We start from the raw sequence: 27606 nt of genomic DNA on the forward strand, positions 1-27606 counted from the left end.
TCCCCCTGAGCTCCCAGGATTTGATTACATCTGTATGCCAGGCCATCTGAGAGGCCCAGGGGCCTCCTCAGGAGCAAAAGAGACCCAGGCATCCTTCCAAGCTACCTTTCTCGCCTAGCTCTGAGAGGTGAATGTGCCTCCGCACACTGAGGCCAGTTAGAGCTTGCTCCACTCCTGCTTATACTAAGAAGGCTCCCAATACTCCAGCAGTTTCCCGGGAGGTAACTGAGGCACATGGGTTCTTAGTCTAGTGACAGCAGGTGTCACGAAGCAAAGCTTGGGTTTAGATTTAGATAGCTGGCTACAGGCACCTACACCAAACCACGGGCTGGGCAGGAAGTAGAGTCATGGCCAGAATAAGACCTTTGTCCACACAATTTCCTCTCTTTGCACGGCTTTGAGCCTACAATGGGCCATGATCCGTAACTCAGCTCACACGGTGTGGGGTTTCTGTCAGAGGTACAGAAGCTACATGCCAATGCTCCCCTTCGGGAACTCCAGGAAGGACAAACAGCTTTCCTGCAGGTGAAGCCGCTCACGCCAAGGGCAATGGGGTTTCTTGTTTCACGAGGAGGGCTACTCAAAAGGACAGGATGCAGGGGGCAGGGGTGGCTGTACATTTAGAGAAGGAGAGTCAAGTGATTCTGCTTCCAAAAATCCCCTAGGTTCTTCACACCAGCATCTCCTGCGTATGGTGGGCGGTGGAAAACTCCCTCTCCCCCTCAGCAGGAGGGAGGGTGCTTTGCTCACGGGTCTCACTTCTCTTCCTCCTCCCCCTGCAAACGATCACAACTTGGCAACTTCTCTATAGGAAGTGGTTGTTCTTGTGGCCCCAAGTCCTGGAGATGAAGTGCTTCTGGTTAAAATGATTCAATAAGAAACCACGCCCCCATCAAGAATATCCCACCCTGCCTTGGTCCTAGGGCTCTGCTTGCCAAGCACGTCTACCCTGTCAGCCTTGGCCACCACATGCTGCCGTTCACCCAGTCAACCATGTGGCTGGCCATTCTGCTTGCCCTCTGCTGCCTGACTTCCGACTCCCATGGGACACACTCCCCAGGTAAGAGAAGGGTCATCTGGTCCTACCTCAGGGTGCTGTCTTGACCATCGTGTAGTAGTGGAGGCGTGGGGACCCTAGCCTGCCAGTCTCGCAACTTTTCCAGGACACTCTTAGAGTCCTGGGAAAGACCCTAGGCAAGGGGCTGTGGATCCCAGCAGTAGCTACTTCCAAGCTGAGTAGATATGAGAGATTAAACATAGCAGCAGCCGCAGGAATCGGGAGAACAACTTCTGTTCTGTTCTGGGCTAGGGCCCACCAGAGAGACAGACAGAGGCAGAGGTAAGGGGTCTCAGTCAAACAGCCTTATCTGAAAGCTTTTCTCTCCTGACTGTGACTTTCCTACAGGGACCCCAATAAGACACCCATCCTTCCCGCAGTCAGCGTGGTGGAGGCCGCCTGTGTTGTGAAGCTGAGGCACAGGCAAGTTAGCTGACTTGCTAGCCCGGCCATGAATGTCTGTTTGCCCACAGAGAGCTGGATAGTATCTACCCCTGCAAGCAGATTCAGCACATAGATTAAGTTTGGGGGCCCTGCCTCTCATGGACAAGAAAGCTGATAGCTAACCATCTCCCGCCAAAGGAGGACAGCACACACATAGGCCTAAGACTTGTTATTCTTCCTGTCTGAGAGTCATAGGGGATCAGGCAGAGGGTTCTGGGAACACACAGTGAAAGGGAATCCCTAAGAGACACCAGGAACATGGGATCCCCCTTCATAGCAAATCAGGTGTCAAGAAGTCAGTGGAGTGTCTGTAGAGCGCACAGCCTCAGAATTCAAGACCCGATGTGTTTGCTGTGAATCGGGCTCTGTGGAAATAGCACAAGAATGGGAGGGGGCAGCTTCTGCTCTGAGACAGGGACAAGCCATGGCAGCCCAAGGGGTGGTTGGCAAAAGGTAGTTAACAGCACTGTGGGAGAGACAGATGAAGCATAGGTCAGGCCACAGACCCTGCCTCCCTCTGCCCTGCTCCCCGCAGCCTTCACGCTTGCTAGGAAGCCCTTCCTGCCACCCCGTTCCTTTGTTCCAGTTGTTCAGGGAGAGACATAGGCAGAATCTGGGCGTTCATTCTACAAAGCCTCTTGGCCTATGAGAGAGGTCTGAGTACCAGCTGTCTCACCTGTCCCCGAGTTTCATTATTCATACTCAGTGTTTGGAAAATGCTGTGCTTGCCTCCTCTGGGACCTCACCGAACAGAGCCGCCACATCTGCAGTGTGATCGGTAATACCAGTGGGCAGCCTTTCGGGGAGAGGTCTGAGAGCTGCCAGTTCCCCGTCTCTACCAGTTACTTTCCCACTGGTGTGAGGCAGAGAGGAGTCCTCCCCACTCCTCCTGCCCACAGCAGCTTCTCTGGGCTATTCGCTTCTGTCCTCTCTGCTCCAGACCCAAATGAACACCACCCTCACATTGGAAGCTGAGAACACCACCACAAGCCCCCTACCTACCAGCTGGGGATTCTTGAACGTCCAGCCTGCCCTTTGAAGTGAGCAGTAAACTGATTCTGACCTGAGAGTCTTAGAAAAAAATGGCTGAGTGATAACATTCAAAAGTGCTCAGAGGCCTGGGGTACTCCCAACCATACCCACCCTTGCTTGCAAGTCTGTGGTCAGGCCTTGCCTCTGCTGAGTTAATGAACACCACCTGCACCCACGGGTACCACCCTTCCTGACACTTCCAGTAAGGGCCTCAGCCACAACATGGGGTACACTCAGGCCCCTCTCTCAGGACTCAAAACAGCTGGGAACCTTGGCTGATGGTCATCACACATACATGCACACACGCACACACACACACACACACACACACACACACACACACACACCACCTTCCCTACTTCCTGTGGGATTTTAGCCTTCTATGAGCCCAAGGCAAGGGTAACAGGGAGGCTGATTATGTCTGATCTGAGCACATGGCTTCGTTCTGTGCCCAGGAGTTAAACTGCCCATACCCACATGCAGGGCCCAGGGAGGTATCCCCAGTCTTGAGAATTTAGGAAATTGCCACATTCACTGGCTGTTGGTGAGAATGGAGAGCCTTCTTTCTCAATGTCACCTCTTCCAAGAAGAAGGTCCCCTGCTGCTGCTCACCCGCTCGTTCACCCCATGCCCCTCTCCAGTAGGAGGTTTGATTGCTTAGGCAAGAAACTCAGAGTCATGCCGCCACCTGCTCCGCAAAGCAAGGGCTGTGGGCATAACTAGGCCTGGGGATGACAGATTCCCCCCAGAAGGCTCCAGAAGCTGGTGCAGGCTTGGGTCTGGGCCTGAGCAGACTACTGGCCCAGTCTGTGTGCTAGGACTTTCAGTGACTACCTTTGTCCTTAGAGATCCTTGCTGTGGCCATATTGTCCCTGACATGGTACTGAATGGCATTGGCACTATTGCTTCGTACCAACTGCCTCGTTTATTCTTACCCTGAGGTCTGTGTCGTCATCAGCCTCATTACAGATGGAACATGGAGGCTCAAAAAGGTTGCTTGCACACGCCAGCAGAGCCGATAAGAACAGCCGGGATTCCAACACTGGTTGTGTCCCCGTTGGTAAAGACAAAATTAATCCTATCAAGTTCCAGTGTCCATGCATGAGGCGGCAATACTGCCCCAAAGAAGCCCACCCCACACTCACAGCTCAGGGTTTCAAAGCATAAGAATGAGCCACAGAACTCATAGCAAAGACACAGACTTGAGGAGGTTTGCTGGTACAGGTGGGGGACCCTAAGAGGTACATTACATGGGTGACTCACCTGCAGCTAGGCAGAGCCCTCCCAGTCCTCAGACTTCCTTTGGCCTCTCTACGAACATCATAAACAGCCAGAGAGCATGCTGGGACAGTCCAGAGGACACTGCAGGATCCAGCTATGAGCAATCTACAGACTTGATCCAGTCGCAAAGTCCTACTGGACGAGCACACTAACACATGCTCCTTTCTTAAGGATAAAGGGCTTTAATGGCCCGTGCCTAGAAAGCCTGGCAGCAACAAGCTGTAACTGAATCTTGTGTCTCTAGCTTGGGAGCCTTTTCCTGGAAACCCTGCCTGCTCACAAAATGGGACGCCCCAAAGTCCTGTGTCCCACAGGCCACAACTCTTCTGCTTTCCCACCCTCCCCTCCACCTGTAGTGGGCTGCACAGAGCAGGCTGCAGGTGACGCTTGCCGTACTGTCCCGGCTCCCTCCATTCGGCTCCTAATAAGCAACGGGAACAGCTGTCTCTAGTGCTTCACTCGAGGTTCTGACAGATCGCTGACATCTGAAGGACCTCCCTGCTGACATGAGCTACCTCCACCTCTCAAAATCGGTGTGACTGGAGAAGGACCAACAGGCCTGACCAGCCCTCCCTCCCCCCAGCCTGGGTGTCAAGATTCTAGAGGCCACATGAACAGCCTGCTTTAAAGACCATGTTTAATATTAAGCCCCAAAGCTCCACAGAAGGCTTCCAGTAAGGCCCAAACCCCACCCCCCCGCCCCGCCTTCTGATCCTGAGCTGTCATCTACCTACAGCATTAATCCCTAAGCCCCCTGCCAAGGTAAAAGGCATTTCTCCCTCCACTTCCACTAGGCCTCAGCGTCCACCTACTCAATCACTGGGATGGAGGAGCATCTTGTCCTCAAAGGGAACCTGGGATCTACAGATGCTATAACAACAGCCACGACAGCCAGCACCTTCATCTTGGTGTGTCCAGCTGCAGCCACCCACACACTAGTATCTCAGCAAAGTCTTAAAAAGATAAGCTTACCCATGAAGGCCCTCTATCCCATCCCCCACTAGCCTTGGGATTTTTGCTTGTGTCGCATTTTAATTGTATTTACGTATTTATTTACATGTGGGCACATGTGAAGACTACTGGGGTCAGAGAACGACCCGAGCGCCGGTTCTCTCCTGCCAGGATCAAACGTAGCTCAGCAGGCTCTGCAGCAAGCGCCTTGACCCACTGAGCCGTCTCAGCAGCCCTTTTTGATTTTCATGGGCAACTCACCCCTGACCCCTGAAGAAAAAGTTGAAAATAAAAGAGAAGCTCAAATTCAAGACGTTAAAAACCACAAGCCGCTTTTTGTTGTAGGGAGTCAACTGGTTCACTGATTCTTTTCCTGATGATAAACCCCAGACTCTGAAGCTAAGTGGGCGAATGCAAACACCTGGCCAAGCCCTGCCCCTGTGACTTGGGCCACCCTGGCAGTTGGAATTCTGGGAACTGATCCTATGAATGAGCCAAGCAAGGGATGAGTCAGGGTCTCCAGTGAGGTGGGTCTTCAGGACCCGTTAGCTCCATGCCTCTGGGAACTGATATTCCAGTTCCTCCTGGCCATAACATAGACATCCCTTATACCATTCTCCAGTTTTTTACACACAAATATGGACTCCTTGGTGCCGGAAAACAGGTCTAGGTAGAAAGCAGCTGACCACCCCTCACACCCATAGCAAACCAGACTCTAGACCCAAAACTCAAGGGATAAGGTTTCCTCAACAGGAGGGAGATCTGGATACCAGTACGCCGGGAGCCAATGCACAAGAGGCAATGGGGTCACAGGTGTGTCTAAGCAGACATGGACGCAGGCCACTCTGAGAAGGTGGAAGAGTGCAGAGGGTCACCAGGGGAAGTACAGCCAGCCTCAAAACCCAGTCTGGGCAAATCAACACATTTCCTGTCTGGAGTTCTACTGCCTGGGGCCCCACGTCGAGAATAAACTTCTGGAAAAAGCCATGTAAGCAGGGACTAGGGGACAGGAACTATATATGCTATTGTACAGTCCATGGCATCTGTCCTCAGTGTCAGGTAAAGAACATAATGAGGATACACAATATTCTGGTGGCGGAGTAAACAGGAGGCAGGCACACAGGTGAAGGTGGAGGAGGAGCAAGGGCCAAAACGCTGAGAGGAGTGGGTACCACCAGGGGATGAGACATAACCCATGGATCCAGTGTTTCTCTGACATCAATGTTTTTTTTTTTTTCTGGTTCATTTGTTTCTTTCAGATTTTTGTTGCAAAGACTTGAACATCAGTGTGAAGCCAGGATTTCCCAAAATAATAAAGACCAATGACTCAGAAGTGCTTAAGGCAGCCAGGCACAGTGTGGAAGAGTTCAACAACTCCACAAATGACATCTTCTTGTTCAAGGAGTCCCGGGTCAGCAAGGCCCTGGTACAGGTGCGGAGGACCAAGAGCTGCCACCTCAGGACTGCTCTGACAAACTGGGTCACATAACACATTACCTACAGCATCGGGGCAGTGTCCCTCAGAGCTGAGCATGACAGTTGGGACCTTTTTCTTAGTAAAACCACCAGAGTCCATCAGTAGCAACAAGAAATGGCAGCAGAGTAAGAAGGGCCCAACAAGGGTATGCAGAGGCCGCCCGCCCAGCAGGGAGGGCACAGCAGGGCTAATAGGAGCTGCCCGCCCAGGGTCCAGGGGCTGGGCCATCTCCTGTCTTTATCCCTCATTCACAGTCCCCAAAGCCTTTGTACTATTTTCCCACTGGATCCATTCATTTTCCTCCTAGAGCTGGGCCAACTCCCTTCTCAGACCCACAAACTCACTCTTCCTCCAGCCTGCTCAACTCACCACTCAAAGTCAGCCTTCTTAGTAACTGATTATATCCACTCCGAACTTTCCTCCCCTGGGTACCCCAAAGGGGACAGCCTGCCTTGCTAATCCTTGTGTCCCCAAACCAAGTGTTAACGTCAGGAGGGAGACGCCTGGCAACCTCTCATTGGCTGTACATAAAGGCCCCGTGCAGCCCCTGCTGACATGTCAGGCTGGCTTTAGAAGACTGTGCTGCGGCCTGCAGGGAAAAGGCTACAGAAAGGCGCTGGCCTGAGGAGGAGGATGGCTTTACAGCATTCGTTTTTTTTGTTTTTGTTTTTTTTTTTTTTTGGTTTTTCGAGACAGGGTTTCTCTGTGGCTTTGGAGCCTGTCCTGGCACTAGCTCTGTAGACCAGGCTGGTCTCGAACTCACAGAGATCCGCCTGCCTCTGCCTCCCGAGTGCTGGGATTAAAGGCGTGCGCCACCATCGCCCGGTTACAGCATTCATTTTTGATCTGGGTTACGGCATCAGGGTGGCTTCTATACTCTTCTTTTGGCAACTATAAACTTTTTAAGAGTGTAATGTTCTATTAGAAAGGGATTATCAGCACTCAAGGACCAGCCTCAGACAATGAGATCTCTGGGCCCAAGAGCCCAAGGTCCCCCACAAGGGACATGAGCATTCTCCTTCGTATTCTCGTGATGTTGGAGGCTATTTCACAAACTACTTGCTTAAGACTGGGACCAAAAGTTCAGGAACTTTCCTCCAACCATACAGAAACCACAAACAACAGAAGCGCTAAGTCATGGCTGTGTCCAAGAGGAGAAGGTCAAAATAATTAGTTCCCACAGGAGTGGAGAAGTCAGCAGGCTTGACCCCCATTTAAACACCATGGCAGGTTACTGGGGGCTGTTACATAGGTTGAGATAACAGAAAAGAGGGAGAGGGCAGGTCTTTCCCTGTGGCTGTGGCAACCCCATCCTCACGTTTCTCCAGAACGCAGAGTTCCAGGCAGAAAGCAGCCACCTAAGAGGGGGCTCTAAGGCACTGCCAGCAGGCAAGGAAGGGGGATGACTGAAGCCTGGATCTGCTCATCTACAGCCTTCCTCTGGCAAGTCCTGAGCGTGCCTCCCCGTGCCCAGCTCCACAGCACTCTGCTGACCTCATCCCTCAGAGGCTGGAGAGGCAGTGACCCCCCCACACCCCTCAGCAGCTGGAGAGGCAGTGACCCCACCCCACCCCTCAGCAGCTGGAGAGGCAGTAACCCCCCACCCCCACCCCTTGCATCCTAAGCCAACTAATCTAGTTCTTGGGTCTTTGGTTTCTTCAGGTGGTGAAAGGCCTGAAATACATGCTGAACATGGAAATCGGGAGAACTACATGCAGGAAGACCACGCACCCCCATCTGGACAACTGTGACTTCCAAACCAATCCTGCCTTAAAGCGGGTAAGACAGAAGAGCCTGTGTACCGAGTCCTGGTCCCCATCACCCAACTCACCTTGAAGGGCTGTGGTCCTTTCACTAGCAACGCACCTCCGCACCTCATCCCCAAGGAGATGCTCCCTCCCAGCCATGAACACACGATAGCAGGGGCAGGCACTCTCTCAAGGGGCACAGGGCTGACAGGCAGTATCCTCCTGCCGCTCACATGACCTAATCCACCTGGCTTTCACTTCCTGAGGCCTCTGCAAAGAAATACTCTGAATAGGGATAGGGAGATTACAGCAAGTAAGGTTTTCAAATAATTCATAAATCATACATAACACCTACATACATAGAACATTAGATATGATATATACATATATATCAATTATATATACATACAATTCATGTGCTATATTACTATGTGGGATCTCTACAGAGAAAAAAGCAAGAGTTGTGTGGAAAACTTCAACACAGCTATAGATAGATAGATAGATAGATAGATAGATAGATAGATAGATAGATGATAGACAGACAGAATATTTCATAACTATAGGTGAGAAGCATACACTCTTGAATCATTCCAACTTTTAGTAAGTTTGAAGGTTTTTAAAATAAAAGCTGAAGGTGGGGATGGAGGAAGCTGCCTGAGCACAGAATATGTTGCGCACACAGTCACAGTTCCCAGTTGTCTGGCATGCACAAGGGGTACCAAAAGAGCTGCCCTGGGCAGGCAGAGTCTCTGGCAGCTGGTTCTCAGGTAAGCCCTTTGCTTGTTTCAGGTTCTACACTGCTACTCAGAAGTCTGGGTCATCCCCTGGCTCCACAGTTTCAAGGTCCCTGTTCTCCGCTGCCACTGACTTCTGCCTCTTCAGCAAGACCAGGGCTGTGATAAACTTACACATGCCCCCTCCTCTTCACTTACCACCCCAGACTGGCCATTCTAAATCCGCAGGGCCTTCTTCCCAATGAGCAGATGGAAGAGCCAGCTGGTCATCGGGTGACCAGGATGGGAGAATGCAGTGCCCTCCTGGCCAGATTAACTGTATTCACATTTTCTTCTAAAATCAACTCTGCTGGTGCTGCACACCCAGAGTCAGGATGTGGGCATGGACAGGCTCCTTTGATAGCATCACTGGAGCATGGCTAGAGCAAAGGAGACCGTCAACAAGGCAGAAGTGTGGGGGCTTCCTGACACCTGACTGAACAGATTCTGTATCCATCTCTTGTCTACCATTAGCATCAGACCACTGCTGGTGAGAATGGTTTGTCATAAATAAAAAGCTGATCATCTCAAAGCAATGCTGTGTATGCCACCGTTTACAGGAACCCAGGAATGTGGGCAGCCTGTGAATTTAGCCCCGGGAGGCTTCACGTAGTGATAAGCTGTAAGCACAAGTGTGCTGAAGACCTAAGCGCCTGACCCAGACCTGGTCATCAACAGGGTAACCAGCACCCAGAGAACAGAGAGGAGGCATTTGTGAAGGAACAGAGCCTCCACCCACGTCCTCTACTGCCAGGAAGGCTAATAGTTTGGGAGTGTTCAACACATGGGGAGCGGGCTCAACACAGAGTAGGGTAAATGTTGGGACCCCTCAAAGCCATGCACTGGAGACAGATGGAGCCTAGATGAGGGGGTCTGGGTGGGGAAAGACAGGCTGTGTGGGGCCCTGGGAGAAGGAGGAGGCAACCAAGAGCTGCAGGACACTGGCAACTTGGGAAAGCCACCAGCAGAGCTTGAGCTGGAAGGTGCACAGGGGCAGGGCAGAGGGCAGACCCAGAATGGGCTGGCAGCCGGGTCTCAGAGCCTTCATTCCCAGGGAACCCTGACTGAGTACCAAGGAGCTCCAGGGTAGACAGAGGGGCCACTCACTGGACTTCTTCTCTGGGCTCTCCTCAAATTGTAAATGCAAAGCAGAAAGATGTGGGCACCCGGAAGCAATGCAGACTTCACAGCAACTGGGAAAGCAAATCTGCATCCAATGCACTTGGCAATGTAACCACTGTAGCCCTCAGACAGGACAGCAGTCATCTGCCCTGTGTCCTCCAAATTCCACCTCCAGGCTATTTTATCTCAGGACAGTGATAACAGCAACGCCACAAGGCAGTGACTTCACTTGGCATTTGTGGAATCACTAAAGACAATTCTTGAGAAAGGTCCTTGACCCCACATATGAGAGTCACAGGGCACACAGCCAGAGTCCTTGGGACACAGCTGTGTGATGTCCACGGTAAAGCAATAGGAGAAGGGTCTCATGTCCTGGTTTTCCCAAGTATCAAGGACAGCACATCAAGGTCTGGAGAATCCTGACAGAGTTCAACTCTGATGTTCCAGAGCTTTCTCCAGCCTTATCATTGCCACACGTTCCTCACCAGATTACACTGTCCAGCTCCTTGCCTGCATGCTTCAAATATCTGCTTCTGCTCAGCTTAGCATCCCTTGCAGGCGGCAGAGGGAGCTGACCTACAATTATTGCTCCATAAAACACCACTCTCACCCCTGCCCATGGGAACTCCTTGTACCACTGCTGCCAGGCCACCATATGTTATATATTTTGTTTGTGTTCTGATAAAGGGCGGAGCTAGCCACAGAAGCCAGATGGTGGTGGCACACACCTTTAATCCCAGGACTCGGGAGGTGGAGACAGGAAGTGAAAAGGAGGGGTACAGACAGGATCTCAGTCCTTTTGGACTGAGGAAGGAGACAGGGAGGAAGCAAGTGGCATCTGCTCCCAATTCTCTGATCTTTCAGGTTCTTCCCCCCAATATTTGACACTCAACTTTTTATTGATTAAGATTAATTAGATTAACGCCTCAACCACATACACTCTAAAGCATCTTAAGGGACTCTGCTATCCCACCAAGGTCCTGGTTCAAGCCTAAAAACTACAGCAGCCACCTGCCTCCTGTCCAGCCTTCCAGAACACTCTTCAATTGTTAGAAAAAGGACTCCAGCTTAGTCATGTCCTGTTTGCGACCCTGAGCGGTCACCAACCCTTGAGCCTCAGCTCTCATCCATAGAAGGCCATCCATCCCTGCATCACTGATTCAACATGTACAAACTGGGTATGTGGTACACACAGCTTTAGCTACATAGGAGCTGAGGTAGAAGAATGGCTCGAGCCTATGAATCCAAGACCAGCCTGTACAACATAGCAAGACCATGTCTAGAAAAAAATTGGTAAGACAGTGTATGTGGAAAACTCTTAAAAGTTATAGACAACTACTCTGTAAGGATGGATATGTTGACCATAAAAAATCTCAAAAGGCATTTCATTACAACATCAGGCCAAAAAAACTGACTCTTGACAGAGTTTTGAAACAGTATTGAGGCAAATTATTAATTACCTGATTAATCTTCTGAGCAGATTAATAACTCTTATGAGAAGATGTCCTTTATGTTCACAAGAAAAGCATGCCACATATTTAAACCTCCTAAGACAACCCTCTTTAGCACCTCGTCATGTCAAATAACCAGATGAACACAGGAAATGACACTTGGGAGCTGAGAGAAACAGCTGAGTCCAAATCAAAAGTCCTTTGCTAAAAGTACAAGAAAAAAAATTATACCTTCACCAGGGAAAACTTAGTCCTAAAGGTAAAATTCTCTTCTCAAACCAACTGAGTCAACTTACAGGCCCAGGGCATGCAGAGTTCTTACAAACTCGGCTATTCGTGCATACCTGACGGAGGGGACACATCATTGATATTAAAAGTATTCATGTGGGGCTGGAGAGATGGCTCAGAGGTTAGGAGAACTGGCTGCTGTTCTAAAGGTCCTGGGTTGAATTCCCAGCAACCACATGATGGCTCACACCCATCTATAGTTAGATCTGGTGCCCAGAACACTATATACATAATAAATAAATTTAAAAAAAAAAAAAAGGGGTTTCTTTGTGTATCTTGGGCTGTCCTGAAACTCACTCTGTGGATCAGGCCATCCTTGAATTCACAGAGATCTGTGTGTGTTCTGTGATTAAAGGCATGCACCCACCCACACACACCACAGCCCGGCTGAAAAAAAAAAAAAAAAAAAAAGTATTCATGTGATGTTCAACTTTCCTATAATGTTCTGTAAACAGTACTGACAGTCGTTTAGCTGGTGAGACACGGGTTGCAGTCATTGGTCTGAAGTCCATCTTACCACAAACCTACTGTTGCTTTACTTTTACAAAGCCAGTCCCGGAGAGTTGACGTACGATTAGGAAAGACTCCAGCCGCTTCTCCAACTGAGCATGAGCAGTGTGGGGAGGGAAGGGGCCAGCCAATGGTTTTCATTTACTGCAGCTACTGACTCTTTTTCAATTTTTCTATCATTAACTATTCAAACTACCTTCCTATCAAATGATTTCCAATGCTAGAGAGCCAGTCTCTTCAGCGTTCAGAGAGCCAGTCTCTTCAGCGTTCAGAGAGCCAGTCTCTTCAGCGTTCAGAGAGCCAGTCTCTTCAGCGTTCTCACACCAGGAGAAGAGAAACGTGTGCCGACAGCAGAGGACACCGACAGGAGAGAAGGCCAACACCAACTTACCTGGGATGAATCAATGGGGAGGGGCCACTTGAGGACCCAGGGAGCCCTGAGGGGTCCCCTAGCTTCAAGTCTAAGGAAATCAGATGGCTGTTTGGCCCTAAAACAATCCCCTTACCAAAACAGTTTTCATACTGACACAGTTAAACAATTAAAGCAGAAAAATAGAAAATTAGAGAAGAAACTCCCAGGCCTCTTCCTCAAAAGGAATAACCAGCAGCAAAGTGAGATTTATATTATTTATTCTTATCAAAATTAAGACCAGTGTATAAACATACTTGCCAAGAAACAAGCAACTCTGAGCTTATGACATGAGCACAAACATCAATCACATCAACAGGCCGCTCCTCACATTTGTAGGTCTAAAGGTAAGAATCAAACTATAAAAGGGACATTTCGTAAGCACCCTGTGCAGGGACAGGCTCGCTGGATCACCCAATTCCAGTGGAGGAGGTAGTCACAGAAAGAAGCCCAGTGCAATCCTCTCGGCCACTGAAATAGGAGTCTTGAAAACGCTCTGGCATGAGAAGAGGCTGAGTCACAGCATGCAGAGGTTCGGAGGGAACCCCTTTACTGTGGAGGAAGATCCAAGTATTCTCACATATCTCACATGGCCCTGAGAACAAAGTTTCAGCTTGCGTGACCCCAGCCAGCAACCTCAACACACCTGCACTGGCACTTCCATGCCACCCCCAAAAGCATGACCCCACTTTAGAATGAAGACACTGAATGTGGCAGACAGAGCCAATCGCAGCAGAAAGGTCCCTGCATAGCCGATCCCCTACTCCTATCACCAAACCCTGAGCCCTGGGACAAGTGTCTGAAATCTTCCAAGCCCTAGAGAATTTGTGTACTTAGCATTATTTCTGTAGAGGAATGGCTTTCCATGAACTGTTTTCTCCACAGCAGACACACTGTTTCCCTCAAAAAGTGACATCAAGTCCAGGTGAGAGGCACTCTTGGAGACCCACACCTTCTGCAGGTTGCAGCAGCTACCCCCACACGTCCAAGGACTAGCAGGAACACAGGGACAAAGCTATGTCCATGGTGCCCTCCAGGCCGATGGTGGCTGATGTGATGATTCCTGGCATGCACAGTGGGAGCAGCTGCTAGGCTGGCTAAACGGACTGGAGGCTGAGTCTGCAGATGAAGGGGGATCCGAAGGAACCCAAGTACAGGTGTCCGTCATGTTCATGGGCCTCACTCACATAGGTGACCACCAGTCCGTCAGGATCATGTAGGCTTCTCCGGAAGGCACCGCTGTCACTGACTTCTAAGACCAGGCTATACCGTGGCACAAACTTCATCACTGTCTCCTGACTGAAGAGCTGGAAGAGAAATATCAGGGAGAAGAGTGATCTTCTGACTGCGAGCAACTTACCACACAACTTCTCATCTGGGCATAGGGAGGTCACACAGGGCAGGGGCAAACTCCCATGCGGATCAGACTAAGAGGTCAAACCTGCATAAGGACAGCAAGCAAAGGCTTAGCTAACCATAGAGAGATGCAAGATCACATTTCAAAAGATCACCACACTGAAGTCAAGTTGAGAACCATCTTTGCTCACCAGAATACTGGGTCAAAATCAGTACAGCTTAACCCCAAATCCTCTAGTTGGGTTTAAAATACTCAAAGAGTATAAGAGGCACTAAATGGGAGTTTTTTGTTTTTGTTTGTTTTGTTTTTTAGTTTGGTGCCTGTCCTAAACTAGTTCTTGTAGTCCAGGCTGATCTCGAACTCACAGATATCTACCTGCCTCTGCCTCCTGAGTGCTAGGATTAAAGGTGTGCGCCACCACCGCCCAGCTGAGATGAGAGTTTTAACAGCCTTTCACAGTCACAAAAAGGCTGGGAGGTTTAAGCGAGCAAGTCCATCCTATGATATGACCTCTTCCTTGAAGCCTGGTCTGCAGTCCTGTGGGCATGCCCCTGAACAGTGGCGGGCTGAGCACCTCTGAGCACAGCTACAAACATTTGCAGCCTTGTGGAGCTCAGGAAAAGCTTAAGCAGAGAGAAAGACCCTGGAGAGGAGCAACCTGTGTAGAGTTAGGACCGGGCTGAGTCTCTCAGGGAGGGCAACAGCTATAGCACGGCTGTACTGTGGGGAACTGGTTAAACAGTAAACATGTCTATGAATGGCAGCAAGCGCCTGTAGCCCCAGCACTTAAGAGACAGAGGCTGGTAAAAATGAGTTGTAGTTGAATCTAGGCAATTATGTAATAAATCCTGTCTCAAAAACAAAAATAAATACATGAAAGATAAGGGGACCCAGGCATCTCACTATAAGACAAGGAAGGTACAAAGACGGGGAACTAAGAAAACTAGAATAAAGCTCACAGGGCTCAGTTATACTATAAGTAATCTGCATGAACTATGGCTTCAAAATTTAAACTAGTAGGATAAATGAATGTAGGTGCAAACATACACTTGTTTCCTAGCTTGGCCCTGAGGAACCTACAAACAATGTTGACCAAAAGGATAAACACTTGGCACCCAGAAGCCCAAGTACTTCCCCAGAGAAATGGCCAATTCCAGGATAGAGAAAAATGCAATATAGGTATGTTCATTCCTCAGAATTGAAACATTCCCTTCTGGAGGGGAGAGAGAGGCTCCTAAGATCTGAGAAGCCAAGGAAAGTCATGAGGCTCACAGGGTAGGAGGAGGGCAGAAGCAGGTTGAAACAGCCATTGTAGACGGACAGAAGCAGGACTAACAGGTAGGGGGTGGCTCTGAAGTCAGAAAGGTGAAGAGACAAAAACACTCAGAAGCCGGGTGGTGGTGGCGCACGCATTTAATCCCAGCACTCGGGAGGCAGAGGCAGGCGGATCTCTGTGAGTTCAAGACCAGCCTGATCTACAAGTTCCAGGACAGGCTCCAAAACCACAGAGAAACCCTGTCTCGAAAAACCAAAAAAAAAAAAAAAAAAAACCACTCAGAAGCAAGGAAAACAGAAGAGAGGACAGAGACTCAAATGTTTCAACTTGTATTCTAGGCTAACGAATAAAACCTGTTTATAGTACTAGGGGAGTTCTTTTGTCAGTAAAGTGCTTACCACTCAAGCACCTAAGTAAAAAGCCAGAAGTGGCAACAAACACCCAATGCTGGGGACATGGAAATAGGCAGAGCCCTGAAGCTCAAAGGCTCGACAGCCCTGCCTACCCAATGAACCCCAAATGAGAGACCCTGTTTCACAAAATACAGTAGACGGTTCCAAAGGACCGACCCATATGGTTGATATCTAGCCTTCACACACATACATGTCCTTAAAGTAGGTATGACAGGTTCCAAATGTTCTGACTAGAACTGTCAGTCTGAGCGCTGTTCGGGCCGGGGAAGAGACCACCTGACTCATCTCCATCTTGCTTTCTGGAATCAGTTTTCATGATTACCTTAAAAATCATTCTCTTAATAAAAGGCTTCTCAGATAAGAAATCCAACATGGAAAACCCAGGGTTAGCACGAATTGTCGCAGCAGCAACCCAGTACCCGCCTGAGCTGCTGGGCCGGATATTGTCAGGAAATCCAGGCATGTTCTCCACAAACATATCTGCTCCTCCTTTCATCAGGCCAGACACATAGACTCTGAAAAACATGCCCAAGTAGGCAATATACAGTAGAAAAAAATTTAAGGAAAAAATTTTAGGCAAGCACAAAACTGGTCTTAGTGCAAATATTCATACGGGAAATACTATCCATGCATCTGTCGTGAATGCAAGCAGAGCAGCTGGCACACATCTTGAGGACCACACAGGCAGGAAGAACCAAAGCCCACCGTATAAGGAAATAGACAGCAGGCTACACAGACGCCATGACATCCAGACACACTCTGGACTGTGAGCCTCGCAAAGGCTGGGCATGAGGAAGGAAGCCCACCCGAGAAGGGACCCGAAGCATTTCAGACACTCATTCACCTCGCTCCTATCCCGCCACAGCCACGACAAGCTCTGAAGAAGCGGCGATAGCTCTGTTCACACCACACACACACCTTCGTATCCTGGCCATGGTTGTCTCGGCAACCAGAACGAAGTCTTCCTCAGGAGACAGCTGAACGCCATTAGGGAACCGCAGCTGGTCCAACAAAACCTTGACTTCTTTTGTCACAGTATCATACTCCAGCAGGCTGGGGAAGGCCCGATACCACAGTCACAAAAGGGAAGACCTGAGACCTCCCGTGGGCTTGGGGAAGGGGAGAGTGACTCAGCCTCCCACTGGAGTGATAAAACCCAAGCCAGAGGTCTGTATGGACCTGATCCCAAACTGGCTAGTAAGGGCCCTTCCTGTCCACACCAGATCCTGTATCCCTTTACTGACCAGAGAATTAGGTCAACAGAGTGAGGGTCAGCACACCAACCTTTAGGGGCATGATCTGAAGCTTAGGCCTGCTGGGGGGCCTCAGCCACTCTGTCTGGAACCCCTATGGACAGACTTCACTGTACTTGCTCTGAAGAAGGGAGATCACATTGAGCCATCACCAGACTCCAGAGCCACCACGGTCTTCTTCCTAGACGCTGATACTACTATGGCTTCCAGCAGAAACAGGGTCTGCTGCCCGCCACCCGTGGCTAATCTACTAGCTGAGGGGAAGGCCTGAAAGAAAGACTTGCCGCCCGTCATCAGTGCCCTCCATCACCAGGAACAGATAGTCCCGCCTCTGCCACTTGCTGCTGGAGTCCGTGAAATAGATCTTCCTCCCATCCCGAGTGACGGTGAGATCATTCACAAAGGACATTTTCTTGCCCTCGATGGGAGTCTCAGAGGACAGCAGCAGTTTCACCGCACCTGAAGTTACAAAAAATAACCAAAGATGTGCTGTTATTTTAGGAACTTGTTCCTTGATAATATCACAGTGTTAATCAACCCAACCAACGTCAAGAGGAAAAACTAAAATGAGCTTTTCTAGTCCCCAGTGAGAACAGTTATCAGCCATTACATGGAAATCTTATTTTTTAAGATGAAACTTTACCAAAGGCAGATTATAAGGATGAAGACACATTTTTAATTGATAACAATAAACTTTTTTAAAAAAACTAATAAGAGTAATATGTAAAAAAAATCTAGTACTAGGTCAGTTGGAGAGGAAAAAAAGTCAAAATATTCTATTCATCTGCTTTTACATTAAGCAGCAACAAAAGTGAGTTTCTCAAACTAGCTAGGAATGAGGGACACAGTGCAGTCCTAGGCAGGAGAGGAAGAGATTGGAGGAGGGCTTAAACTCAGTAACTGGAGGCCAGCTTGGGCAATACAATGAGACCCCCCAGTTAAAAACTCAAATAGCAGAAGGGACATATATTGAGTGCCAAACTTCCTAACTACACTACTAGTTAACCCTGTGTAAGAATCCACAGGCAAGGTCCACTATTAATCTTCCCTACGATGTGGAAAAACAGGACAGAGAGGCTATATAACCTCCCCAGTCTTAACCACCAGAAAGTAGAGACCAGGCTGCAGCGCCCATGGTCAAGCCCCAAGCGCAGATCCTCCATGCTGTCCTCCATAGAGAGAGTACACAGCACATATTACAATACCAGTTCTGGCAATATCATGTCCAGTGGTGGGAGAGAAAGGAGAAGGAACTGTCTAAGGGGGAAAAAGATTCTCAAACAGGAGGCTGAGGAGTAAAATGTTCTCAACTCAACCCTTCTGAAAGGCAGTGGCTGAAACAGATGCCGAGAAAAACTGTTCGGGGATCAAGGCAGGCTCAGAAAGGGAGCTCTCTGCTGGCCAACACGAGTATCTGCAGGCTGTACTCGTGCTGTTAATGCAGTAAGAAAACACAGCAGTTGTCTGTAGACTATATTTAACAACCTTATTAAACGGCTTTATGTGTACACTGTTTGAAAGAGCTGAAAATATCCAAGAAACAAGTTGTCACATACGTTTCTGAGGATTTACTTCGAATAATCCCTTGTATGCATCAACCACAAAAAGAGTCCCATTGGGCCCAGCCCGGATACCCAGGGGTCTTCCACAGGTAGGTTCATCATCTCGGGTTTCTAGGAAGATAAACAATAGGAATCAGCGGCTGCTCCAAGATTCTACCTGTGCCCTCTTCAGTGTCCAAGAATCTCTTCCATACCTCCCTAAACAGACACCATGCTGTACAAAGCAAAAACACCACAGCATTAGAAATGGACCCACCCCTGCAGCGGCTCACTGCAAGATATTTGGCATGGGTGCTTACTGTAGGTGCTACCACGGCATGTACTTACAGAACACCATAAGGTGCTTACTGCAAAAGCTACTGCACCACAAGGGGTGCTCACTGTCCAGTGCTCGACAGAGGCGCTGAGTGCAGGGGTAATGTGTGTGGTGGAAAGGGGAGACTGAAGAGGCAAATACAGAGTGTGAGCCTGGGTGTCCACGAACACAACGCTTCCTGAAAAGGTCCTCGTTGAAACGGTAGATGGTAACTTCTCAGAGGACCCTAAGTGACTTTTATTTTGATTTTGTATGTTTATGCTTCTTTTATTTTGAAACGAATATGCATCATTTTTATAAAACATCCTAGCTATCAAAAATAATAACTAGGCTATAAATCGTAGTGGTAGAACACTTGCCTGGCAAACAGGAAGTCCTGGATTCCACCAGGATACCACAAAAAAAATAAATAAGAAATTTACAGTAAGTTAATTAAAAAAAAAACAATGGTAAGAAACCTGTGGACCAGTTTTTAAACAGTGTGATTGTCTGCTCATCCTTTCCAAGTGTAAATGATTTAAGGGTTCTCAGCCTTGACTAACACAACTGAAATCCCTGAGAAGCTACTAAGCTACCCCGGACAGTTACAAAGCCCCTGCCTTTATAGAAAGCAGCACCCACACCCACAGCAATGAACAGCTGAAGTTCCCACAGGGCAACCAGAGACTGAATGGGAAGAGGAGGGGGGTACAGCACCAGGAAATACACAGCAGGTACGTAATCAAAGCCCAGCTGGAAAGCTAGGACACCAGAGTCACTACCATGGACTCCACTGGGCACTCTGAGGTCAAATGACCACCGGGCAATAAAAAATGGAGGCGACACCAGTGTGTCCTGTCTGCCAAATGGTCAGCAGTTTTCCAATTATGAAAGTGACATCCAGGAGAAAGGGACAACTTCTGAAGGATGTGTCACCAACTTACTGCAAGGGCCTGAACCAAATCGAGCGATGGTCTCCACTTCCCCATTTTCAAGTTTTACAACTCTGCCATCTGCTGTGCCAGTAAACATCACATCTGTTTAAGAAAACAGAGGGGAAGGATCATTAAAGGGCTGGCTGAGAGCTATGGCCACACTCTCTTCTGTACAGCAAGCAATTTGGTTGTATTTCAACAGCCAGAAAGGAAACAGCAATTCTGAAGATGAAGGAGAAATGACGTATGGAAAAATTTTAAATCCTTAAAATTTAAAATAACAAGCCAGCAGTGGTGGCGCAGGCCTTTAATCCCAGCACTCCCGAGGCAGTGGCAGGCTGATCTCTGTGAGTTCCAAGACAGCCCAGCTAGGGATACACAGAGAAACCCTGTCTTGAAAAAACAAAATAAATAAATAAATGAAGTAACAAAACTCTGGAGGCTCCCTCAAAGGATACAACTGCCCAAAGCTGTACAAAGGCAGTATGAACAGACCTGTGTGTGTTATAGAAACTGAACAAATAATTAACAACCTTGCAAGACAGAAGTATCAGTCCCCAATCAGCTGGCTCACTGATGAATTCTCCCGTAAGAAATTACAGCCAAATCTCTAAAATTTGTATGTGTCTAATGCTGCAACATTCTGAAAGGGCAAACAACGCAGAAATCCAAGTCACTAGTAGATGAGAGCTAAAGAGGGAAGGAGAACACAGGTGATTTTAGGATGGTGAAAATATCCTCTAGATGGCATTATACAAGTGTCCAAATCCACAGAGCTAACAATGCTAAGAGTGAACCCTAATTTAAAAAGACAGTGGGAATAATCACCCACTATGGTGGGAAATAGCAAAGGCTAAACCTGTGTGCTGAACCTAACACCATTCTGATAAAATCTCTACTTTTTGTTCCGTTACTGTAAGTCTAAAACAGATCTTAAAATTAGTTTGCTCTGGTCAAAAGCCCAAGGCTGGGGAGCTATTCATAGGTCCTAGAGGGGAACCTACTGTTGTTTTGATAAATAGAAATTGTGTCAAACTGCCTTCTAAGTATGTATGTTTATACACACAGGTTAGCGCTGCCCTCAGCCTTGGCCAGACCTTCCCTTTGCAGCGGAGGACGGCTAATGCTGCACTGGTGTTAGGAGTCTCAGCTGTTCAGACTGCGGAGTGCTCAGCCCTCAAAAGTCATCCTATCACCCCCTCCAACACTCAGGAAACCCCAGAAGAGGGGACAGAAAGAATGCAAAGCCACAGGCTGGAGGAGAATGCTGTGAAATGCTTTCTTCTGCATGAGGCATGGCTGCGGCATTCATGAATACAGTCACAGTCACAATCACGGACGAGGGAGGGACTCAGAGTAACTCCTTGTGGAGATACTGCAATTAGTGGCTGCTGAGGGAGGGAGACGTTTTCTTCAGTGATGCGGTTATGCCGCCCACACCCTCTCTAGGAAATAACCGCCAAACTCTTTAGGAAGCCACCCTAGTTAAGCTCAGTGGATCATTTAAAAAATAAATAATAAAAACACTAGCAAAAATATGTGAAAACATCTTCCCAACTCACTGGGAAGAACAAGGCATTCGGAGGGAGTGAAAACAGGAGAAAGAGGGTGAAGGCGTAAAAATGGCATATATACATATGTGTGTGTGTGTGTGTGTGTTTGCAATTATTAAAGAACAGTAACAATAAATATACAAACTGGAACCATTTTGAGCATCGTTGACAGAGAGTAAACAAAATACGTTTTACAAATGTTGGGAGCCATGCAGCCTAGTCTTAGATCAGCATATGAATGCCTATCCAATGGGTTTCCTTGAGGTAAGACCCAGGGAAATGGTTTCTCACTTGGCAAGGACCAGTTGACCTGGGGCAGCACAGGACACTGCTGGATTTGCATAGATTGAAGGCTCTTTTCTCTTTCATTATGTTGTTGATTCTTTTGGCAGTTTTTAGTTTCACTTCATCACATGAAAACGAATGTGACAGCTATAATTTTCCCTGGAAATTCTGTCCTCTCTTGAATGTTTTCCCCTAAGACTTAGCAAGGGCTAATGCTTCTCAAATTCTTATCTGCAATTATTAATTGCAAGTCCTAATCCAGAGAACTTTTCTAACTCAATAGAGGCAGTTAGGATGATTGGGTCATGCTTTCATAATTGTTCTAAGGAAAGGCAGATAACACCACCTTGTGGAGAAAGGGACTCAGAACAGTACTGGCAGGAAACAATGGTACATATGAGGAGACAGACCTGGAACATTAGCCCCGCCTCACAGTCTGGGAAGATGAAGGCGATGCATACACAGAAAAGGGCAAAGGCCTCGGGGACACACAGTGCCCACTGTTGAGGTTAGGGGCCCTGGATACCAAGCACATGGAATCAATGGTGGGACGTAGTATGCGGCAAGAAGAAAAACTGCAATGCAAACTGTGGGATGCGCAGACCTACCGTTACCATAAACAGGAGCTTACACTGGTGGAAGAATAATGGTATGGTGGGATGGGAAAAAAAGCCCTGTCAAAGTCTGCCCTTTATAACTTACACCAACTGGCATAAGTGCTGCAAGAACAGGGTGTGCCTGGTTTGATATTTAGTTAAGCTTGAAAAAATGTTAAACTCTCTATCTGGATTGAGGCTATGTAGTAGGTGAGAAAATGTGTTTAATAAATAAACTTTGAGGTTAAACAAACTCTCAAGGTTCATCCTGGACTCCTACCTGCAAGCAATTCAAAATTCACTGTCTAGAAAGAATTTCTGCACTATTTCTGCTACAGAAGTCGATATCAAAGAAATAACAACTGCTAAAAAACATTTTTAGAAATGGCCCACTTAAACACAGATAAAATAAGGCACGCTAATTGATGGCTATTCTCCTCAAGCGCCGTCCTGAGGTAGTCAGCACCTGCTAGTCCCCCCAGGATACTCTCCAAACAAAGCTGCACCAACAGCAGCAGCAGGTGTTCTGGGTGCCAACTTGTAGTTCACAACCACAAGAATAGAAGCAGAGAGGTCCCCTTGGGTTCACACCAGAAATGGCACCCAGTACACCCAGCTCCTCAATATGGAGAAAGGGAGAGGGGAGAACAGGTGCACTCGCTAATGCAGCGAACAACGACCACCAAGCAACACTTCCTAAATCAGATGGGTTCCGTTCAGTGAAAACAGTGAGAACCACTCCTCTTCACTTCGAAATAAAACCTATGCAAAACAAAGACAAGGTAAGCAGAGACCTAGCGTGCTGTCAAGTAACACCTTTCTAACTAAATAAATGAACTCGATGGCAGTGTCTGCACTGGCCTTTTGCCTCCTCACAACACTGAACACAAGAAAACATTCTGTGGAAACAACTCAAAATTACTCCCACGTAGCCCAGCATGGTGGTATGCACCTTTAATCCTAGCACTCAGGAGTTAGAGGCAGACAGATCTCTGAGTTTGAGGCCTGGTCTACAGATAGAGTTCCAAGAGTCAGAGCTACTCAGAGACACTGTGTCTTAAAAAACAAAACAAACAAAACATACAAAAATGGAATGCAAACCAGACAGAGAGAAGAAAGTGAGTTGCTCCCTTGAGATGTTCACAGCTGAGACAGCCCAGAGCTCCCCTACCTGGGAGTTGTATGCAGCTGCAGCTGATCCCACTCACCCTGATTAACAGCAGCCTGGAAACCAGCCAAGTGCATTCCACAGATCCCTGTTTACTTACCCCCAATATTTACCAGGGACTCTGGCCCACTAAGTTGGTTCTCAAATAGCCTTTCTGCTTGTCGCAACTTTGTATTTGGTTGCAGAACACCAAACAATAAAGGGGGTTCTTTGAAGCTGTAAAACAATACAATTGCAAGAATTGAAGCTGTAAAACAATACAATTGCAAGGATTTGTGTGTTAAAGTAGTCATGAAAGAAAACATTTCCTGAGGACCCATGGCATGTCTATCTCCCTGTTCTGACACATAGATTCCTATAACACCCTTGAATATCAGAAAAATAAAGGTTAAGGGGGAAAATTCAAGGATATCAGGGAAGATTATAATAGGAAATAATTGTGAAAATACAAATATTGCATGCCCCCATACCTCAGACACCCTGAGGATCTCAGGACAGATAGACCTCCTCACACCCGCTGATACAGAGAGCCCTCTAGTGAGTATCTATAGCGTATACTGTCTGCCTGACACGGGGAGGGCTCTGCCGACCTTCCACAGCTGACCACCTTCTTGCTTCACATGTAAGGGAAGGGAGGGAGCAAGCCACAGAACAACATCCAGAGCTCATGACCTCACACAGGTACATTCTGTGAGCCCTGGACCATCCTCCCCTCCCACAGAGCAACTCCAGCAACTTTCCTCCAAACCCATTCCCATCCACAGGCAAAAGTGCCATAGTTCCCAGCTACTGCTCAGGCCACTTTTAAAGAGAGATGACTGCACCGTCCTCCCGGGTCCTCTGCTGCCTCTCCCGGCCAGTGTCTTCTCCCCTCTGCTTCCCATCTCTACAGTCTATTCTCAATCAGGCAGTTCACAGCACAGCGCCTGCCTCTGATCCCTGCGCATGTCCCTTCTCACTCAGAACCAGAGTCCTTGGAGTGGCTTCTCATGCTGCCCAGGCTGGCCCTGTCACCTCTGCTACCTTATTTCCTCTGTTCCCCTTGCCAGCCCCCTTGTAGGGTCCTGGGCACCAGGTATCTTTAGTCCTTAACTCTCCCATAAACTTCTTTCTTCCTTGGTGAAGCCTACTCTTAGCACCCAACTTAAAGTTTGCCCTCCCCGGCCCTGGCCCCACTCCTGCTCTAATCTTCCCATCCCACTTATTGCCTTCTCATGTACTTATGGATTCCATTTTCTGGTGTTTGCCTCTCTGGCCCACTAGAAGTGATGCTGTGTGGACCAGGGATTCCTTCCTGCTTCCCTCTGCTACATCTCAAGAACCTGGCAGACAGGGAGTTCCCAATGCACACTGCTAAGGAGGAGGAAGAGTAGTATCCCCATCCTCCCCACAGCCTTGCCATTCAGCAAGGAGAGGCAGCTGCGAATGTGGGGAATAAAGCGCTCTCTGCCTGCCTCTCAGTTCACAACAATGTACTTCACTCTCTGTTGCCACTTCTGACACCTCCACACCCAGATTAAACTGTCTCTTCTTCCTCCCTTTGCTCAGGCTCTCAACCATGGCTTTCTACCAGCAAAAAAAAAGACAAACCCTTTCAGCTGTTTAACTAGGAAGTTTCAGTGCCTGCCTGCTTTGGCCAAGGAGTTCAGTTCGGACCCTGACAGGCCCAACCACCAAGCTGAGCTTGCAAGGCAAACCAATAAACCCTCCCTACCTTGGCTTAAGTCCTTCCACTCAGGAAGTCGTGTTTATCCCTGTCCACAGGCAGCCTGAGGGCAGTCCCAGTAGGGAAATAATAAGAAAATTTAAAGCCAGGCATAGCGAGTGCCTCATGCCTCTCATCCCAGCACTCGGGAGGCCAATGCTGGAAGATTGCCACAAGCCTGAGGTCAACCTGGGCTGCAAAAGGAGACTTTGTCTCAAGGCTTGAGGGCAACAAGGACAGGAACAGGCAGACTTGGATACAAAAAGGCAAAAAGCAAGCAAGCAAGGTCCCCATAGCAGTAGTTGGCAGCAGAGGACAACCACCAGGAAGCCCAAATCAGACAATGTCTTGGGGCCTCACCTGGCTAGCCAGGCCACAGGCATCAGTTAAAGTCAGACACTAGGTCGTCCTTGAGTCTACAGCTGTACTGTTCCTGTCGTTATTTATCTTTCTGTTGGTGGTGGTGTAGTTTCTCACCAGAACTGTGTATGCTCTTTCCTCTGGGATCAAGCTTACTGAACCCCTTCGCGCTCTGTCAGCTCTGTGCTGGGTCTGTACTACACAAATGTCCACGTGCAGGACAGTCCTGCGCCATGCCATCTTAGATCTTTGCTCCACAGCCTCCACTGCAGTTTACAGCCCAGGGCCTGGGAAAGCAGATGGGTTTCTGCTCAGAAAGGAAGGAAAGGAATGCTTCCCATAAAGAATATGGGTGGCTCTAGGTATCGAAAAGATAAACTTGTCTGCATCTTAGCCCTTCCTGCCTCACCAGGCTCCCCTACAGCACAACCAGTGCTCACCTTGAACAACTTCAGATCCTCACTGAGCTGTTTCTCTGCCTGCCACGGCCACACACCCCTTCTCAGCTAAGTTTCATTGCCATTCTTCCCACACACAAACTGGCCTTCCCTGAGAGCAAAGGATTTCAGTCACCTGCTGTGTGCCGCTCCCCTTCACAAGGCTGACTCTAACCCAGCTTCTGATCACCATTGCATGCACTCTAACTCCCCTGTCTTAGTCAAGGAGGCCTAGGTCAGTTCTGCTGGGAGCAGAATGACACAGTTTTCTACTCGTCAGGGCCTCTGGCTGGGTGGTGGCTGCTGCGCACACCTTTAATCCCAGCGCTCTGGAGTAGAGGCAGCCAGATATCTGTGAGTTCGAGGTGTGCCTGGTCTACAGAGCTAGCTCCAGGACAGCTAGGGCTATTACACAGTGAAACCCTGTATCAAAAAATAAAAGAAAACTAAAAACTAAAAACAACAAAAAACAAAGAGCCTCTGAGCTCTGAGAAGACTACCGTAAGTCCTTAAGTCTGAGGCTCAGACAGGAAGTGTGAAAGAGTACCCACTAGTAACAGATAATTAGAACCAACCCAGCAAGCTGGCTAGGCCAGCATTCCCTCTGGATCGTAAGATGCAAGCTAATCCTATGTCCACGGCACTATACACCTTTGTTTGTGGTCAGTGAGTATTTGGGTTTTGGTTTTACAGTGTTCGGGATCAGACTGAAGGTCTTTGCACTTGCTAGGCAAGTACGCTATCCACATCTCCCAGACCCTTCAGTTACTAAAGTTTACTCATTCTTTTTTTTAAGATTTATTTAATTATTATGTATACAACATTCTGCCTCCATGTATGCCTGCACACCAGAGGAGGGCACCAGATCTCATTACAGATGGTTGTGAGCCACCATGTGGTTGCTGGGAATTGAACTCAGGACCTCTGGAAGAGTAGCCAGTGCTCTTAACCACTGAGCCATCTCTCCAGCCCCAGTTTAGTCATTCTAAATCCAACAAACGGTGACTCTTGCCCTCATGTCCACCTCACATCAGAACTGAGCCCTCCCTTTGCTGCTGACCATGTTCTAAGTAAATTGATTCCAGTTTAAAAATCTTAATAAAACCCAACACATTATTCAGTTGTGTTTATTGTCTTTGCTCCATGGTTAGACAAAGCTCTGTATGACGTCCTGAATGCTTTACATGGAGAACTAAGTCATCTAAACTTCAGACTTTACTGCCACGAGTATCTCCAGGGGGAACCAGGAGACTTCAAAGGCTTTTGGCACGATGACTTGGAATTTCACTATTGCAGAATCTATGTGAACTCCCTGCGTGAATTTGTCAAAGTTACTCAACCAAATGGAAGAGCTAGGATTTCCTTTGATTTCTAAAGGTGGGAGATACAAAAATATTAAGAAATTAGAGGTTAAGGAATTGAGAGAGCTCCTTCACAAAAACCTCAACCTACCTCGTTCCCTTACTCTCCAGGCCAAACCACACAACCCTTCTACAAGCTCCAAGTTCAGTGTCAGCAAACATCATACAAGCCTGACTGCCCCCGCTGTGATCACAAACATGACTACATGGTAAGGGGTTTTCACCTCACAGACCTCCACTGGTGAATTATAACTTAGCAAAAACAGATACTAATTACACATCTTAAAAAATTAATTATTTATAAAAGTTACATAAGGTGATTTAAATCACTGCAGTGTGCTTCTGCTGCTTCAAATGAGCTAAAGTCAGTTACTTCTAACGCTTACACTTCTTTAATTCTGACTTTCGTAGCTGGTTTCTGTCACAATGAAAGAGATGATTTCACACATATTGAGTTTGTTATTATCCAGGCATCTGTACTGGCTGCCCTTGGGGTCCTGGCAGGAT

General features: G+C 48.1%; 2 protein-coding genes across 2 annotated transcripts in view; one reads left to right on the top strand and one right to left on the bottom strand.

Annotated features, from left to right (window-relative positions):
• Positions 1-439: 439 nt before the first annotated feature.
• Cst7 (cystatin F) lies at positions 440-9290 on the top strand. Its single transcript, XM_050132076.1, has 5 exons — positions 440-525; positions 924-1060; positions 6025-6197; positions 7905-8021; positions 8780-9290. The coding sequence occupies exons 1-5, from the start codon at positions 473-475 to the stop codon at positions 8855-8857; spliced, it is 558 nt and encodes a 185-aa protein (XP_049988033.1). The 5' UTR covers positions 440-472; the 3' UTR covers positions 8858-9290.
• Positions 9291-12747: 3457 nt separating this feature from the next.
• The window catches only part of Apmap (adipocyte plasma membrane associated protein), a 19171-nt gene continuing 4312 nt past the window's right edge, over positions 12748-27606 (bottom strand). The window contains exons 3-9 of the mRNA XM_050132077.1: positions 23337-23452; positions 19644-19736; positions 18399-18515; positions 17127-17301; positions 16508-16642; positions 15912-16104; positions 12748-13850 (exon numbers count right to left, since the gene is read on the bottom strand). Of these exons, the coding sequence (XP_049988034.1) occupies positions 13641-13850; positions 15912-16104; positions 16508-16642; positions 17127-17301; positions 18399-18515; positions 19644-19736; positions 23337-23452 (1039 nt within the window). The 3' untranslated portion in view covers positions 12748-13640. The remainder of the gene's footprint in view (positions 13851-15911; positions 16105-16507; positions 16643-17126; positions 17302-18398; positions 18516-19643; positions 19737-23336; positions 23453-27606) is intronic.

The sequence above is a fragment of the Alexandromys fortis genome, unplaced genomic scaffold (genome assembly GCF_014885135.2).
Source record: "Alexandromys fortis isolate MF-2015 unplaced genomic scaffold, M_Fortis_MF-2015_v1.1 scaffold_402, whole genome shotgun sequence".
In the NCBI taxonomy this organism is placed as follows: domain Eukaryota; kingdom Metazoa; phylum Chordata; class Mammalia; order Rodentia; family Cricetidae; genus Alexandromys; species Alexandromys fortis.

Coding starts and splice junctions, on each gene's coding strand:
- Cst7 (XM_050132076.1), top strand. CDS start 473: ATGCCAATGCTCCCCTTCGGGAACTCCAGGAAGGACAAACAGCTTTCC. Junction 526..923: donor GACAAACAGCTTTCCTGCAG/GTGAAGCCGCTC, acceptor CCTTGGTCCTAG/GGCTCTGCTTGCCAAGCACG. Junction 8,022..8,779: donor CCAATCCTGCCTTAAAGCGG/GTAAGACAGAAG, acceptor TGCTTGTTTCAG/GTTCTACACTGCTACTCAGA.